The 15,230-nt window shown below is 32.4% G+C and overlaps 3 protein-coding genes across 6 annotated transcripts in view; 1 reads left to right on the top strand and 2 right to left on the bottom strand.

The window, feature by feature from the left end:
* Positions 1-2,202: 2,202 nt before the first annotated feature.
* LOC123679919 (interferon-inducible double-stranded RNA-dependent protein kinase activator A homolog B-like) lies at positions 2,203-6,770 on the bottom strand. The gene is made up of 6 exons (XM_045617483.1): positions 6,610-6,770; positions 6,213-6,328; positions 5,864-6,159; positions 5,394-5,685; positions 5,161-5,307; positions 2,203-4,139 (listed from the first exon to the last, which is right to left on the bottom strand). The coding sequence occupies exons 2-6, from the start codon at positions 6,324-6,326 to the stop codon at positions 3,891-3,893; spliced, it is 1,098 nt and encodes a 365-aa protein (XP_045473439.1). The 5' UTR covers positions 6,327-6,328; positions 6,610-6,770; the 3' UTR covers positions 2,203-3,890.
* A 233-nt stretch (positions 6,771-7,003) lies between these two features.
* Positions 7,004-11,950, top strand: LOC123679918 (mitochondrial Rho GTPase). 2 transcript variants are annotated; one of them, XM_045617481.1, is made up of 9 exons: positions 7,004-7,480; positions 7,545-7,697; positions 7,759-8,087; positions 8,257-8,585; positions 9,222-9,352; positions 9,767-9,979; positions 10,032-10,225; positions 11,162-11,233; positions 11,699-11,950. In XM_045617481.1, the coding sequence occupies exons 1-9, from the start codon at positions 7,079-7,081 to the stop codon at positions 11,829-11,831; spliced, it is 1,956 nt and encodes a 651-aa protein (XP_045473437.1). In that variant the 5' UTR covers positions 7,004-7,078; the 3' UTR covers positions 11,832-11,950. The 2 variants fall into 2 exon arrangements, with proteins under 2 accessions (XP_045473437.1, XP_045473438.1); XM_045617482.1 differs by lacking the exon at positions 11,162-11,233 and having other exon boundaries at positions 7,008-7,480.
* A 928-nt stretch (positions 11,951-12,878) lies between these two features.
* The window catches only part of LOC123681312 (receptor-type guanylate cyclase Gyc76C-like), a 78,393-nt gene continuing 76,041 nt past the window's right edge, over positions 12,879-15,230 (bottom strand). For 2 of the 3 annotated variants that reach the window (XM_045619644.1, XM_045619643.1), the window contains exon 22: positions 12,879-14,399. In XM_045619644.1, the coding sequence (XP_045475600.1) occupies positions 14,186-14,399 (214 nt within the window). In that variant the 3' untranslated portion in view covers positions 12,879-14,185. Of the gene's footprint in view, positions 14,407-15,230 lie in introns of all 3 variants that reach the window. The other variant, XM_045619645.1, reaches the window with a different exon arrangement.

Consider the following 15,230-nt stretch of genomic DNA (forward strand, 5'->3'; position numbering starts at 1 on the left):
TCTTATTAAAGCTGCTAAACCTCCTTTACCGTCATCTCTGTCTTGTCTTACCGTTTTGTAGTGTTTTAATGTTAATTTTTGAATTGGTTTAAGAAAGGTTTCAGATAGTAGAATTATATCTGGATTAAAGCTCTCTGCAATGTTAATCATATTTTCATAATTCGAATTTATAGATCTAATATTCCATTGTATAATTTTTATTTTGTTTGTCATTAGATTTTTTTTATTATTTTAATTATCTAAATTGATTTCCATATCGTCTTCTTCGTCATTTTTAAATTCGTCTGTTGTCTGATGAACGATTGCTGTAGCTTGTATTATTTTATAATCTTGATGTAGTTGAATTTTTTTATTGTTACTATTAGGTGAATTTTTAAAATAATGGGGGAGAAGATAATCTACTTGCGCTGATTTTTTTGGTTGTGAGTTGTTTGAGTCGTTATCGATTATATCGAAATTTTCTTTTCTAGAATTATTTTTAAGTTCTTCCCAATCGTAGGGGATATTATCATTACATTGTGAATCTATTAAACATTTTTTATGTTCTTCATGATTATATCCCGGTATTTGTGGGGGTGGTCTTTTTCTTTGAATGGGTGTGCTGACTCTACGTGTGTTGTTGACGGTTTGTGTTTGTCTTTCTTTAACTTTCTGAGCGTACGATTGATTGTTAATGGTAGCTGGTGTTCGTAAAATATTTTCATCAGTTCTGTTATTTTTTGTTAGATTTGGAAATTCTTTGTCATTCGCGTATAAATTTCTACTATTGTTTTTCAAAATAATATTGGCTTCAAAGTAAGTGTATTTATGAACTGCCATCGCCTCTTTTATTCTTTTTTGTCTATCGAATTCCGGACAAATTCTATCTACTGCAGAATGGTTTTGACTACAGTAAATACAAATTGGTTTTTTTGCTTCGCATTCTGTCTCTTCGTGCTGTGAACCACAATTTCTACACCTTTTTTTACCCCTACACTGTTTTGCTGTGTGTCCATATCGCAAACAATTATAGCATTGAATTACCGGGCTTATATATTGGTCTACATATATTATGTTGTGAAATAATTTGATGTTATTTGGTAAATTTTTTCCGCGGAATGTAATCACACAAGACTTCGCGTCTACGTAAGTCGTTTTACCGTCTATTGTTTGTCGTCTTTTTAAGCGTCGTACCTTTATGATTTCAGATGTTGAATCCGCGTATTTCCTAATGTCTTCCTCGGAGATGCTTAATCCGATATCTGAGATGACCCCCATACTTGTTAACAAATATGAAGGTATGAAAACATCGTAATCTACGAAATTATTTTTTTCCACAAATAAATTTGCCTCGCGTGGATTAGCAAAGTCTACACCAATTCGATTTCTTCCCTTCCTAGCTATGTTCTTTATATTAAAATTGAAATCATCGTTATCGAAAAACATCTTTCCCAACGATAATGGATCGAGGTTTCCAATATTGCTTGATTTACTTTGTATGAATACTGTATAAGGTCCCTTATCGGACACCGCATATGTAAAGGATTGTTTATTCGCACTTTTTGTTGCTATTATGTTTTGACTAAGAGATTGAATTTGTGATAGCATTTCGTGATCTCCTTCTTCTGTGGCTTGTTTTTTTAAAATTTGAATTTCATTGTTCAATAATGTTAAGTCTGCAAATGAGAATTTATTCTCGTCTTTCAAGTTATTAATTGTTATGGCTGTTTTAGGGGTAACTGATCTCATTATCCGGGGAAATATCCCCGGATCTTGTATACTCATTTTTTATGATATTATGTCTCTTTTTTTCCGTCAATATAAGAAAAATTCAATATATTTATTCAAATATAGTCAATCAAATATTAGTTTTCACTCACCACCAACGATAGCACTGAGGATTTAGTTGTAAAACACTTAGGGAAATTTTTTCGCCCGCTTTGTTTCGCATCTAACCTCGGAATTTTTCATCCGTAATCTGTCCAACACCTGTTATTATATATTTTCTCTAATTCACTGATTTTTCAATTAATGGAATATTTCCATAATATATTGTTCAGTGATTTTTGAGTTGAAATGTGTTGGTTCATTAAATCTGTGTGAAACTGAGGTATTCTCGAACGAGTTGCCACATAATTAGAGAAAAAAATACATTGGCGAAGTTGGTCTTCTGAATATGGAACTACACTGTGTGGAATAATCAGGATTAAAGAAACAAGTACGCTTTTGAAATGATTTTAATTAGCATACACATCAATACCAAAACTTAAGAATCTCATCATGCAAGATCTGAATGAAGTATGGAAAAGTTAATGATTAGTTTACACCTTACTAGACCAAAAATATTACTATTGACATATATGTTAATTCTAAAAAATTTAATTGGGTACAACCTCTATACTTTGCATTAAATAAATGCTCCCTTTACATAAGTATTCATTTATGTCAATGGCACTTAGAGGTAAAGTTGTAGAGTAGGTATGTCTTTATTACCAAGACAAGTGCCTAAACAAACGCTAAGCTATCTACTTATCAACAAACACTCATATATTTATCCGATTTTTTATCGAGTAAGTCCACCAAGATTATACAAGTGCTTATTCGTAAATCAATTGCATTAAAAATAAATTTTTCGAAAAAAACCACTAATTCTATGCAAAGTATAGCTTGTAAATATAGTGCAATCGTTGCATCAATTACAGACGATGCCAACCGAATCAATCCTATTGTTAAATATCCCCATAAAATTATAAAAACAGATTAGTCCTTCAAAACGAGGCATATAAATATAATAAACATAAAACTTCTATTATAAATGTATAAATTAAATCCTCTTTTTACAATTCGTGAAAGCTAAAGAAACCATACACTTGCTCACGGAATATTCACGTTTGGACAACAAAGTTGTCAACGTAAGAAACTACAAGATACTAATTAAATTGCAAAAACACGCAAAATGGTTAAAGTGCTTTAGCTACCAGTAATTTTGATGTATCCTACTATCGGCTGCAGCTTTAACCTGCCCTTATATGACCTATAAACACTAGAGGTGATTTAGGAGCCAATTTTTTGTATACTATTGTAAATATATTTCAAAAAACTTCGAAATATTTTGAAGAACGTCAATATAAAGTTTTCAGAACAAAAAGTTAGAAGTTATTCAAAATATATTCGAGAGAAGCAAAATAAAATAATTTTTCGGAACAGCAACTGAAAATAAACATTATTTAGGTAATAAATTTCCAAAATCCCAGTAAAGATTTAAAGACTGGGCATGCTTCATTAAAGTCATTAAATCTTTTATAAATCACTAGAAAAATGATTTTAAATACAATGGGAACTATCGGAATATATGAAAAGATAGAAAATTAGCTTGATAAAGTCTTAATCCCTATTAATAACATATATTTTAATTTCCTCACTTAACGGGTCAAGGACGGGTTGATAAAACAGAAGGGTGCGTTAGAACTACTGGTAGGTATAGCATCCTAACGATTTGGCATGTTTCAGTAATTCAATCAACAATTTCTGGATATGGACACCTTCGTTGTCGAAACGTGCGTAAAACAATAATAAAAAATCCGTGAAAAACAGAGTGGTTGCTCTACCTTTCGAGTACGAAATATATATAGTTAAAAATTGCATGTAGTAATTCTACAAATAGTGAAAATTCGATAAAATTATAAAAGCGATTAAAATGTTACTGCTTACGATCTAAATGGGGAAATTTAAAAATGTGAACGATTCGGTAAAAGCCGGACCAATAGTCCGACCATGCGTCCAATAATACGACGTCGTTCCAATAACCACAGTTGAATCGAAGATTGAACGGCGTCTTTTCTATTTTTTTTTCTGAAGAACAATGAAAAGATGACCATTTTATGGAAGAGGGGGAAACTGTCGCTTGCCGTTCACTTTCTGGTTAGGATCTTGAGATACTCTAGAGCGTTTTTGGCCGCCATTATGTGGGATTGCATGATTGTGTCGCCCCAACCGTAACAAACTGCCACTGGCAGGGTCGACAGTTGGGCCAGACATTGAAATTTTCCGGAGAAAGATTTTTCTTCGATGTCCATATATGTTACATCGAAGACATTTTCATTGGAAATCTCTGCAAGGTATTGTATGTAATCAAAGTCTTCCCCGTTGAGGGGAGTCACCTGCAAAGGCAAAAATCGCATTAGAGGCATCTGGATTATTCAAATCTATGGGATGAATTTCAATTCCAGAAACCAGAGAATATTATTTGACAGTAAACGTCAAGATAGGTAGTTTTTTCGAGGTTATGTAACTTTGACAATCAAAGTCAAGTTGTAGAATGTAGGTTAACGCCAGTTTGACTTAAATAATTATGGTTAGCTGCAGATAAGATGTCTAAAATTCAGGTGTATCAACTGATTAGCTTTTGTTTTGCCAGTTTTGAGAATATTAGATAAGCTTCGTTATGTCAACTGTAGGTGGCGCTATCAACAAATTAATATTCTTGTTATTTATTATTTATGAGATTTGTGCCATTATGGACCTATATATGTATATCTTTCATTATAGTTATGATCTATGGAAGCAATTCTTGTAATTGAAATACCAATAAACTCTCTTTCTATTTCAAATATTTGAATTCATTCCAGTAAACGTTTCGTGTTTTGTTTCACGACTTTGCACGATCATACTCGGTTACACATCGCTTTTGATTGGTCAGTATCGGGTTTTAATTAATGTATCCAATCAAAATTAACGGAAAAAGATCGAAATGACAAGTATGACATTGCGGCGTCGCCACGAACTAAAACTAATATTTTCAATTTGGTCGAATGTCATTCCATTCAAAAATTGACGAGTGCATTCACCATGTTTTTAGACATCTTAGCTGCAGACCATTAAACAAGGTGGAGACAATAATTTTGTTATGAATCCTAGGTATCGATTTTAAAATGTCTGTCACTTATGTTTGAAAAAAAAATCGCATGCGTTTAAATTCAATACCATATTTCAACTGGAAATAGACAATATGTAAAAAAAATACAAATTATGGGAATCCACCCAAATATCAAGGACAGCCAATAAATGGATGTTAACTGACACTAATGACAGGCATTCAATGATGCCATCACAACCATAGATAAAGAACTGCTAAAATGTTGTTATTCAATCTTTGAAACATTGTTCAAACAATTAAATTACCTGTAATTGATCCAATTTGGGTCCAGCATTCTGTCTCAGGTTCTTATGAAAGGTAGCCACTTTGCTTGTATGTAGAGGAGTCAGATGCTTCATTTTGATCTCTTTTATTCCACTGAAATGTTCCTGTATTGGACTGGTTGCGTTTGCCTATAAATCAAATTCAAACAATAGGAATATCAAAACAATTTTCAATTCAGGTAAATGAAAATGACCTTTATTGAGTTGAAACTCACATTCTCCTCATCTAAAGAAGAATTGCATCCATCCTGGTTCATATCTTGTAGAGCCTGCCACATCTTGTGTGCCGCCATTCTCTTGGCTAACTTTTTAGATTTTCCAGTTCCGATTTCTCTAAAATTCAACACTTGGCAGGCAATAGTGAATTGCCGCTCATGGGGTAAACCTTCTTCATGTTCCATCTCATAATACGGTGGGGGCCATCTCTTGGACATGCACATCTCTTGAAGCCAACCAATGGGATTACCCATGACTTTATCATCGAAGGGCGAAACCGCTTGTGCAGGTCTAAAATTTTTCAAGTGATTTAGCTCTTGTCCTTTTCTAAATTAAAGTTTTATCAACTATTTATTAATCAAAGATGCCCTGCTAGATGAGAAACATCTTTCAAATCTTTCTTATACAAAGATGTAAAAAAAAAGGAATTTTGAATTTTCTGTTGTGCAAGTTGTTTGAAGTTGCTCACATTTCTGCTTTAATAGGAGATCCATTGGTGGCATTTGCTTGTTCTAAAGTAAGTTTTCCAACCAATAATTCAAGGAGTTTCTGTGCTGCCGCATGCTTGGCATCTTTCTTAGATCTTCCAGTTCCTGTTGCCATATAGTCAGAGTTGAGAAACACGCGGTAACGAAATATTGGTTCATGAATAGCACCCTCAATTTGAACGAGCTCATATTTTGGAGTTTTACCACGCCTGCAGAGTAATTCTTGCAGAACAGACACAGGGGTCTTGGTTGGTATGGTTGAAATATCTTGAAAAACCTATAATGATATTGTTAAATAAATTATTCAAGAATTAAAGAATATCAACTAACAAGTTTTGCTTCTTCGCCCAGAGTTAACTTAGGTGAAGGAGGTCCATGTAGTCTAACAGGCTTTTTTCTGTTGGGAAGGTCACTTGGTTGATGAACACTTTCCAGTTTCGACATTTCTGCAAATTATAAAAATATTATGACCTAGAATATCTAATAAGAAATGCAATGCAAATATCATTGCTTCAATAGCTTTGTATTTTGGACCTATTATTTATTTGATAAGTTTGAAATTTTGGTATGAAAAAGTGGGCGGATATTTAGCCCATTAATGAATTGATAATATGAGCAGCTTTTAAGTAGTCTATGATAGCTTTAATCCCATATTTCAATTTTTTTTAAGGGTCGATAAACCAATCGTCTGACAATTTTAGTATATTGTTTCGTTTCAAATGCTCACCAGACAAATGGTAGACAAACGTAGCACAAATATCGAGAATAGAAAACGAAAAACCTCAAAAGTTAATATGAATACCAAAACACAAACTCTAGCCGAGTCAAGATGTGACCAGGATTTAATATTGTTGAAGATCAAAAGGGAGAGGTTCAAAGTTAAAAAGGGAATAAAATCCTTAATTTTCTATGGTATGATGTACAGAGTTATAGAACTCTGCCTTTAAAAGATTCCGTAATCTACATAAAATGACATAAATAGTTCTCCCAGCATTCAAAGAAATTAAAAAATATTTGTTAGAGATTTGAAAAATTGAGTTTAAATTATTATTAATAATATCAATAATGAAACTCATTACATCAATGATCAATATAATGCTTGATGTTGATGTTCTGTGATCTAACCTGGAATTAATTTTAATCTAAGGGGATAAATAGAAAGTTCCTAAGCTCCTGGGGAACTCAAATACACAAAAATGGTGATTAAAAGCCCCATCAAGCCGAATGTTCGGATACTATTGTTGGGTGACCGGGGAGTTGGCAAGACATCTATTATTTTATCGCTTGTCAGTGAAGAGTTCCCTGAAAATGTTCCCACAAGAGCAGAGGAAATAACAATACCTGCTGATGTTACGCCAGAACAAGTCCCCACAAATATTGTTGATTATTCTGCCGTAGATCAAGCTGAAGATGTCTTAAATATTCTGATCAAAGGAGCTAGCGTCGTGTGTGTAGTTTATGCAGTAGATAATGAGGATTCCATTGATAGAATATCTACATATTGGTTACCTTTAATCAAAGAAAATTCTGTAGAGAAATGTTGTCCTGTAGTGTTAGTTGGGAACAAAATCGATTTGGTCGATTTTTCCACTATAGATGTAAGTCTTAAATTATAGACTGTATCAATGAGAAATCTTATACAAATAAACATTTTATTTTCAGGGTATTTTACCGATTATGGAAGATTTTCCAGAAATAGAAACTTGTATAGAATGTTCGGCAAAAACATTAAAAAATATATCTGAACTTTTTTATTATGCTCAGAAAGCTGTCCTTCATCCTACATCTCCAATTTATTCAGTTGAAGATACCGATGTAAGGATATCAATAATATCATTCAATTGAAAAGTCAATTCTTAAATTATCCTATTTTCAGCTGACAGAAACTTGTAAGCAGGCCCTTTCAAGAATTTTTAAAATATGTGACATGGATTGCGATGGATTATTAAACGATACTGAATTGAATAACTTCCAAAGTCGCTGTTTCAATGCTCCTCTACAGCCTCAAGTATTAGATGACGTTAAATCAGTTCTGAGAAAGAATTTGGACGATGGGGTACAGAATAATTGTGTTACATTTAAGGGATTTCTATACTTGCATACTTTATTTATTCAAAGAGGTAGAAATGAGACAACTTGGGCTGTCTTGAGGAAATTTGGTTATAATGAGCAATTACAAATATCAAAGGAATATTTACATCCTAGGTGAGTGCAAGGTCAATATAGTTTGGCATCGTCTATTTAGCTTATGGAATGGAATAGTGCCTGCTGTTTTCAAACTGTTTTTTGAGATTTTGGTTTCAAAAATCTATGATATTCTTGAGAAATACTATGAAAACCTCACCTTTATGGCTTTCCTTCATGTTTCTTGTAGTTTGCGAGTACCATCTGGTTGTACGACAGAATTGTCTCATCGAGGGCAGCACTTTTTAACTCATCTATTCGAAAGGTTCGATAAAGACAAAGACATGTCTTTATCTCCAACAGAGCTGGAGGAAATGTTTTCGACTTGTCCAACACCGGCATGGCCACCAGATGTCAGCAGTTTAGTTCCAACCAATGAGAAAGGTTGGATCACTTATCAAGGTTACATATGTCAGTGGGCTTTAATAACCCTCTTGGATCTTCCAAAAACTTTTGAATATTTAGCCTATTTGGGCTACAATATCTACGAGAATGACAGCCAAGTGACAGCAGTACAAGGTAAGTCAAATATGAATGACAATGTTTCATAGAATAGAGTAAATCAGCAGAAATCATAAATGAATTTCTAAAAAAAATAGAATGTCATTGAAAACAGTAGTGCAACGTTCTTCTAACAAGTCGTAGGCAATGAGATTGCTATCAAAAATTGTTATTTATTTGTAAAATCCTTGATTAATGATAATGTTGTTTGCGATTCCACAAAAAATAGTATGTGTACCTTTTAGAACTCATATATATTTTTGGCCTTAGCTTAACACCCTGTACATCTTGATCTGGGAAAGATTCACTTTTACTACTAGATACTCAATTTTTATTGCATTACTTTTGTCCTAGGTACTTGAAAATTTGTTTAGTTCAGATACTTTTTGAATTGGCCATGTATATAATTTTGTTTTCAGATTTGTCGCATTCCTTAATAGTGTTTTTACTGAACAGATGTCTAGTAAACAGCTGTTGAAAATCGTTCCTCTTTTTTTAATTGTTTAGAAATGTTTTGTGCATGACTCAATGAAAACCTTTATTGAAAAAAATTAATTTTGTCTTTTGTGTACACTTAATTTGTAATTAAATCATAGTTTTTTATATTTTTGATAGTTGCCTTCAGAAAAAATAAAATAACTATGAAATTTCCAGTAACAAGAGAAAGAAAAGTAGACCTTGCCAAAAAACAATCAACTAGAAATGTGTATAGATGCCATGTTATTGGAGCAAATGGATCTGGAAAATCAACATTTTGCAGGAACTTTATAAAATCAAGCAAAGAGGTACAGTTATTACTTTCTTTATTTATTCTTATTTGATAATGACTTTTTTGTGTGAACCTTTTATTACACTATGGTTTTTTTACTGTCTATTTCTGGGCTGATAATTTGCTGATAATTGCATTTTACAGATTCCAAATCATATGTTTTAAATTCCAGAAATGTTAGAATTTTCCTTGAACAATTCGCCTCATTCATTTGTTGATTATGTTGAACAAATCTCATTTCAGAGGAAAAAAAATCGAATGAATCGTATTGGACTTGAGGGCTAATTTCGTTTCAATTTGAAATATAATAATCCTGAAAAAGTTTTAGTGTAATACAGGGTTCAACAGATCAATATTTATCAATATAATTTTTATAAATCATTTGGAAGAAAGTGGCTAAATCCGTTGCTGTAACCTTGTATGCTTTCAGAAATATCGAAAATTTGACAAACGGGACACTCCAGAATATGTAACGAACATTCTGCAAGTTTACGGTCAGGATAAGTTTCTAGTTTTGAGGGATATAACCGTTGTGAATATGTCTGATCCCCTGCAACCTGACGAGGTACGATGTGACGTTGCATGTCTCGTATACGATGTCAGCCACCCAAAGTCATTTGAGTATATAGCAAGAATATATATTGTGAGTTTCCCAGTCTGTCTTAGTGACCATGCAATAAAATAGTTCCTTTCAGAAATACTTTGCGGAAAGCAAGATTCCTGTTCTTGTGGTTGGATGTAAGAACGACTTGGAAACGGTGAAGCAGGAATACATGTTGCAACCTACTTCGTTTTGCGAGAAATACAAGTTACCTCCGCCCCAAAATTTCACCAGTAAGGTCCCCAATAGAGATATTTATACGAAATTAGCCACAATGGCTTGCTTCCCGTAAGTATATCTTTTACTGCATCCTGGGATATCGAGTTTCTTGTTCATTTATGAATTTTTTAAATTTTTATTATTTACTATTCGTTGGTGAACTTATATATATATATTTTTTGGTTTTCTGATAAAAAGTAATTATCTTTTATTGGTTGAACTCTGCGTTTACACATGTTGATGTTTGTTATATATGTTATTACTAAAACAGTATATTGATTCATTCAAGAGAGCATAGCAATATACATTGTTAGTATAAATATTTTGTATATTGGTTATGTTATTTGTATCTTATAATACTCAACATATTATATTGCAATCTGACATGTAACATTTTTTCACATCGAATTAATAAATCTCACCTTCTTACGAGTGCAGAACTACATTTGTAGTTCTTTTGCAGCTTGTTCTATGTCAGTCAAGCTGAAGTTAACCTATACTTTGCAATTTGTCATCGATTGTCAAAGTATCATAACCTTTGAAAAAATGTCGAATATGGAAAATTTCATGGAAAACGTGGTACCTATAAAAACTAACGCAATTATTTGGTAACACCATGTAAATTGTTTGAGTAACACGATTTAGTTTTGTATATTTAGATAATAATTAATTAAGAGTATTTTGAAAAAACAAATAAATTAATTTGATCAACTTGAAAAATCTATAATAATTATCATCATATATCAAAAACAGAGTTCAGCCACGAATTCGCATACATTTTCTCTTAAAAATATTTTTCTTCAGTCGTTTTCAAGCCGCTTGGATTCTATTCTGCAGCAACAGGTTTGAATTATTCAATTTCACTTTTCTCCGAAATTATTATATTCCATTGGCAACAAGTAAATTGAAAAGAAGAAACTAAGAAACTAATTTGGAGAATTTTTTTTTGTATGATCCGTTGTTTTTGTGAGTCGATTATTTCTGAGGTGCTATTTTATTTTCCAGTCCTTTACGTCGTATGGTGCATATGCTATTGTTGAGGCAACAGCCAACAGAGTGGTTAAATCTATTTTGCAGGTTGCCGTTTTATTTTAATTTTTTTTAAAGCTTTATTTGAATATTTTACATTGCGTCATAAAGAATGGTAGTATGCTTTACTTTTTAACTTAAGGATCTATGTTTATGCTCAGCTTTTTTATATTTAATATCTTAATAATGTGCTTGAGTATGTTTGAGAATAACTTGCAGAATTTAATTATGAGGTGTTTGATCTTGACAATAATTTGAAAGTTTTTTGCAGAGCTTTTTTCCTTCTCTTATTAAAATCTTTCTTTTATAAAATCTATTATCGAATGTTGGCATAATGAATTTGTACTAATGGGATGTATGTTCTGGTGAAAATGTTCATATATTCTTAACTGTGGTTCTTAGTTAACAAATTTTGTGCACGAATTTTACTTCATTGTTACTGCTTTGCTTATATTTGACTAATAAGTTGTATGGATGTTTTGATGGGATATTTACCTTATAAATTTTTTCTAGGAACATTCGAGAATCTATTGGAACTATGCCTGCGGATATGCCAGTTTGGTTCAAGACTGGATTGAGTTTGGCAGCGATTACAGTCTTCGGATTTATTGTTGTCAGGGTTATAAATACTCCAAAAATAAGTTAAACCCATACATGATTTTGAGACTGTAATCACTTTCATCCTAGTGTCCCAATGTAAATAGCTTTAAAATTCCCGAATTTATGGTGTAGAAATCAACCCTAAATAAATTTTTATTATGAGAACGATAATTTTATTTCCCATTCTCAGTATTAGGTAGGGGTTTATTGGTTAGAATAATATTTAGATAGCGTGTGGATAGAGAGGAATTGACTCCAACATAGGAGTGAGATACTGGATATCTGCATCAGCTGACTGGAGTAACTGGAGTAAATCATAAATGAAACGTCATTCAGATTTTTTTATGGGAAACTGTAAGAAGAGTATAATCTTTTAATTGTATATTGTAAAACAAGTTGCAGAATGGGCTCCTATGCCAACACGAATGCTAAATTCGAAAACGAGCGACGAAAGAGCAAGTTTTCATATCCTGAGTGTTGGAATTGCCTTCTGCAACAAGTATTAGACGATATTTTCTCTATTTCAGTCAAGTTTTGTGAAATATTGTCGAAATTCAATGAAAAATTCGGATTTTACATCCTAGTGACTTTTGTATTGTATCTTTACAGTTGGTGTGACTGTTACGAAAATTGACAGTTTACGGAATTTAAATTTGAATCGTATTTTGAAATAATTTATAATAACACATTAAATTCGTGAATTATGTCTGACGAAATTGATTTAACAACACCAAAATTGAGCATAACGTTGCAAATCATTTGACTATATCCAAATTATATTGACAATTGACGTGTGTTGAAATTTGATAGGATCGGAAGTCAGTGTAGACAACCACAAAACGAAAAATTAACTGAAAACAATGCTCTAATAAGTTACAGCACAATGCTGTAATAAGTTACAGCATAGTTTTTAGTACTGTAATGATCTCATTACGATACTGAAATAGAGAGAATATATTTTTGGGGTCAAGTAGCAGTCTTGCTATATACCTACCATCTTTTAGTTTCACATTGAATCATTTGTTATTTTTGAAGTGTTTTCCAAACCCATCGCAACCTGTAGATTTATTGAAATGAAGAAAAAAAGCGTCGCTTGCTATTCAGTAAATAAATATGTATATTTATCAGATGAAATTTCCTACAAATAATTATTTACATTAAAGTGAATGCCTTCTGATATACATTTACTGAAAAATGAATGGCACAAATATTACCAGTGCAACAAGTATCTCATCGAATAATATCTACAATTATGTTAAATAAAGTTGGGATCACAGTCAGAGTCACCAGAAAAGCTCATTTTCTGGCTATAGATGACTTCAAACAGCTAACGGTGAGACTTAAGAAATTGACAAAACAGTTCGGATACAAAAATATTACTACACCAATCACAATGTTCATGAATCGTATGAAATTTAGGCCCAGTAAGAGGTCGTTGCTTCAATTGAACATTCAAATTTACCCTCGGTCAGCTTATACAGGGTGTTTCGAACTGGTTAGCCCATTAACCATTCGAAGGGAATCTGACGATTGAACTAAATTTTCAATAAGTAATTTAGAATCTAACATTTATTCGAAAAACTCTTATTGAAATTTTTAGAAATTATAGTGGTTATAGGTTATGATAGCGGCTAATAATTGACGTTTATTGAAGCACCCTGTACATATACGTGAATGGGTAAATTGAAATTAAAGCAAAAAGAGTACAGACTTTTCAAGTTTAAAGAAAAACATTTTGATTTATATGAGCAACATTAAATGGAAAGTGACATGGAATGATCTTTCCCTCTGGACATTTTTCAAAATGGATTGCTAAGCGAGTGCATGATGAATTAAAATATAATTTTTTTTTTAAACATTGTTCAAAATATGCCAATAGATTTTTAGACCTACATTTATGAGGAATATTAGTACCGAATCTTTTCTCTTATTCTAGTCACTGATGGATTTCTGGGAATTGGGTATCTCTTCTTGTAAGAAATGGAATGAGACTACCAGAATAAGAAAAATATTTTCTAATTCGATCATGTTGCGATCAATCACTTCACGAAATGAAATAACACCAAGATATTGATATTTTTGGAAATGATATGAATTTCTCTTTTTTCTTCTCTCTATATATTAATAGTAATGATATGAATATTTTATATTACTTCTTGTTGAAAACTAAGAATTGCATTCTTTCTGGGTATCTTTGGCTGTCAATAAGCAAACAAATGCCAGCGATGGAAAAAGATTGATTTCTCTTTCATCATTTTTTTTCCTTCTCAAACCGAGATTCCATGTCCTCTTTGAATCATCAATTCGAATAATGTCACAGAAAACAATTTCAACTTTGTGGTCCAGACTTGGAGTGGTAAATCAACGGTTTCCTACTATCATAGAACAACATTCCCTTCTTCAAATGACACTTTCCTTATCTCTCTCTATGGTGCGCGGAAAATCAGCAATTACCGCCTTTTTCAAAGAGGCGCTACTGGTCTTCAGGCTGTTGCCGTTGAACAGACCTACGAGCCAGTTTTTCAAAGAATGTCTTGGTATGATTTTCTTGTTTCTAGCCAAGTCTTGCTGGGGCGGGTCACACGATACTTGTACTGATTCTAGGGATCGCCATCTGAAACCAATTGTGGAAAACCATAAAAAGATATTTTATCTAAAAGCGTTTCTTACAGTTTCAACAAAAAAAATAATGATAAATAAAACACAAAGACATGAAATATTTCGAGTGCATAGTACATTCAGTATATTCAGTTGAAGTAGCCAAACTCTTATTCTTATCCAAAGAATTTAGCTTTTACAGGGACAAACCATAGAGTAATAAACATACTTTATTACTCTGAGGCACAAACTAAATCTTTATTCTATGCTTCCATGCCGTGCCACAGACAAGAAAGTTTTGATTCATATTTGTGTTCAGAATTAAGTATATTGGAACAAAAATCTACAGGCGAAATTTAGTGAGAAAAATTAAACGTACCTACACGAGTTGGAACAAACGCGCTTTTCTCAATTTTAAGCGTATTTTTCACCTACCAAATACATTCATTCAAGGAATTGGACTTTTCTTGGTAAGGACCTTCATTTCTTAAGTTTTTCAACGCTCGCGAATTTGTTCTACTTTCGAAAATATGACCGAAGAATTGTCTTTGTTTGATATCAATTCAAAATAGAGTTTACGCCTGAAGGATTCTATAACTTTATGTCTTTATTATTCTTGAAATTGAGGAACTAATCTTAATTATGTCAAGACGAGAAGAAAAGTTTTGCGTTCTCTGCGTACTAAATTTTCTTGTTACGGTAATCTGAAGGAAGTATTCTCAAATTCACCAATCAATTTTTCAGAATCAATAATTTTACGTTATCTATAGACCATGGTCAAAATCCTTTTCCAGTAATTGAATTTCATCTCTATTGAACTCGATTTCTATGATGTCGATCACAGAAT

The sequence above is a fragment of the Harmonia axyridis genome, chromosome 5 (assembly GCF_914767665.1).
Source record: "Harmonia axyridis chromosome 5, icHarAxyr1.1, whole genome shotgun sequence".
In the NCBI taxonomy this organism is placed as follows: domain Eukaryota; kingdom Metazoa; phylum Arthropoda; class Insecta; order Coleoptera; family Coccinellidae; genus Harmonia; species Harmonia axyridis.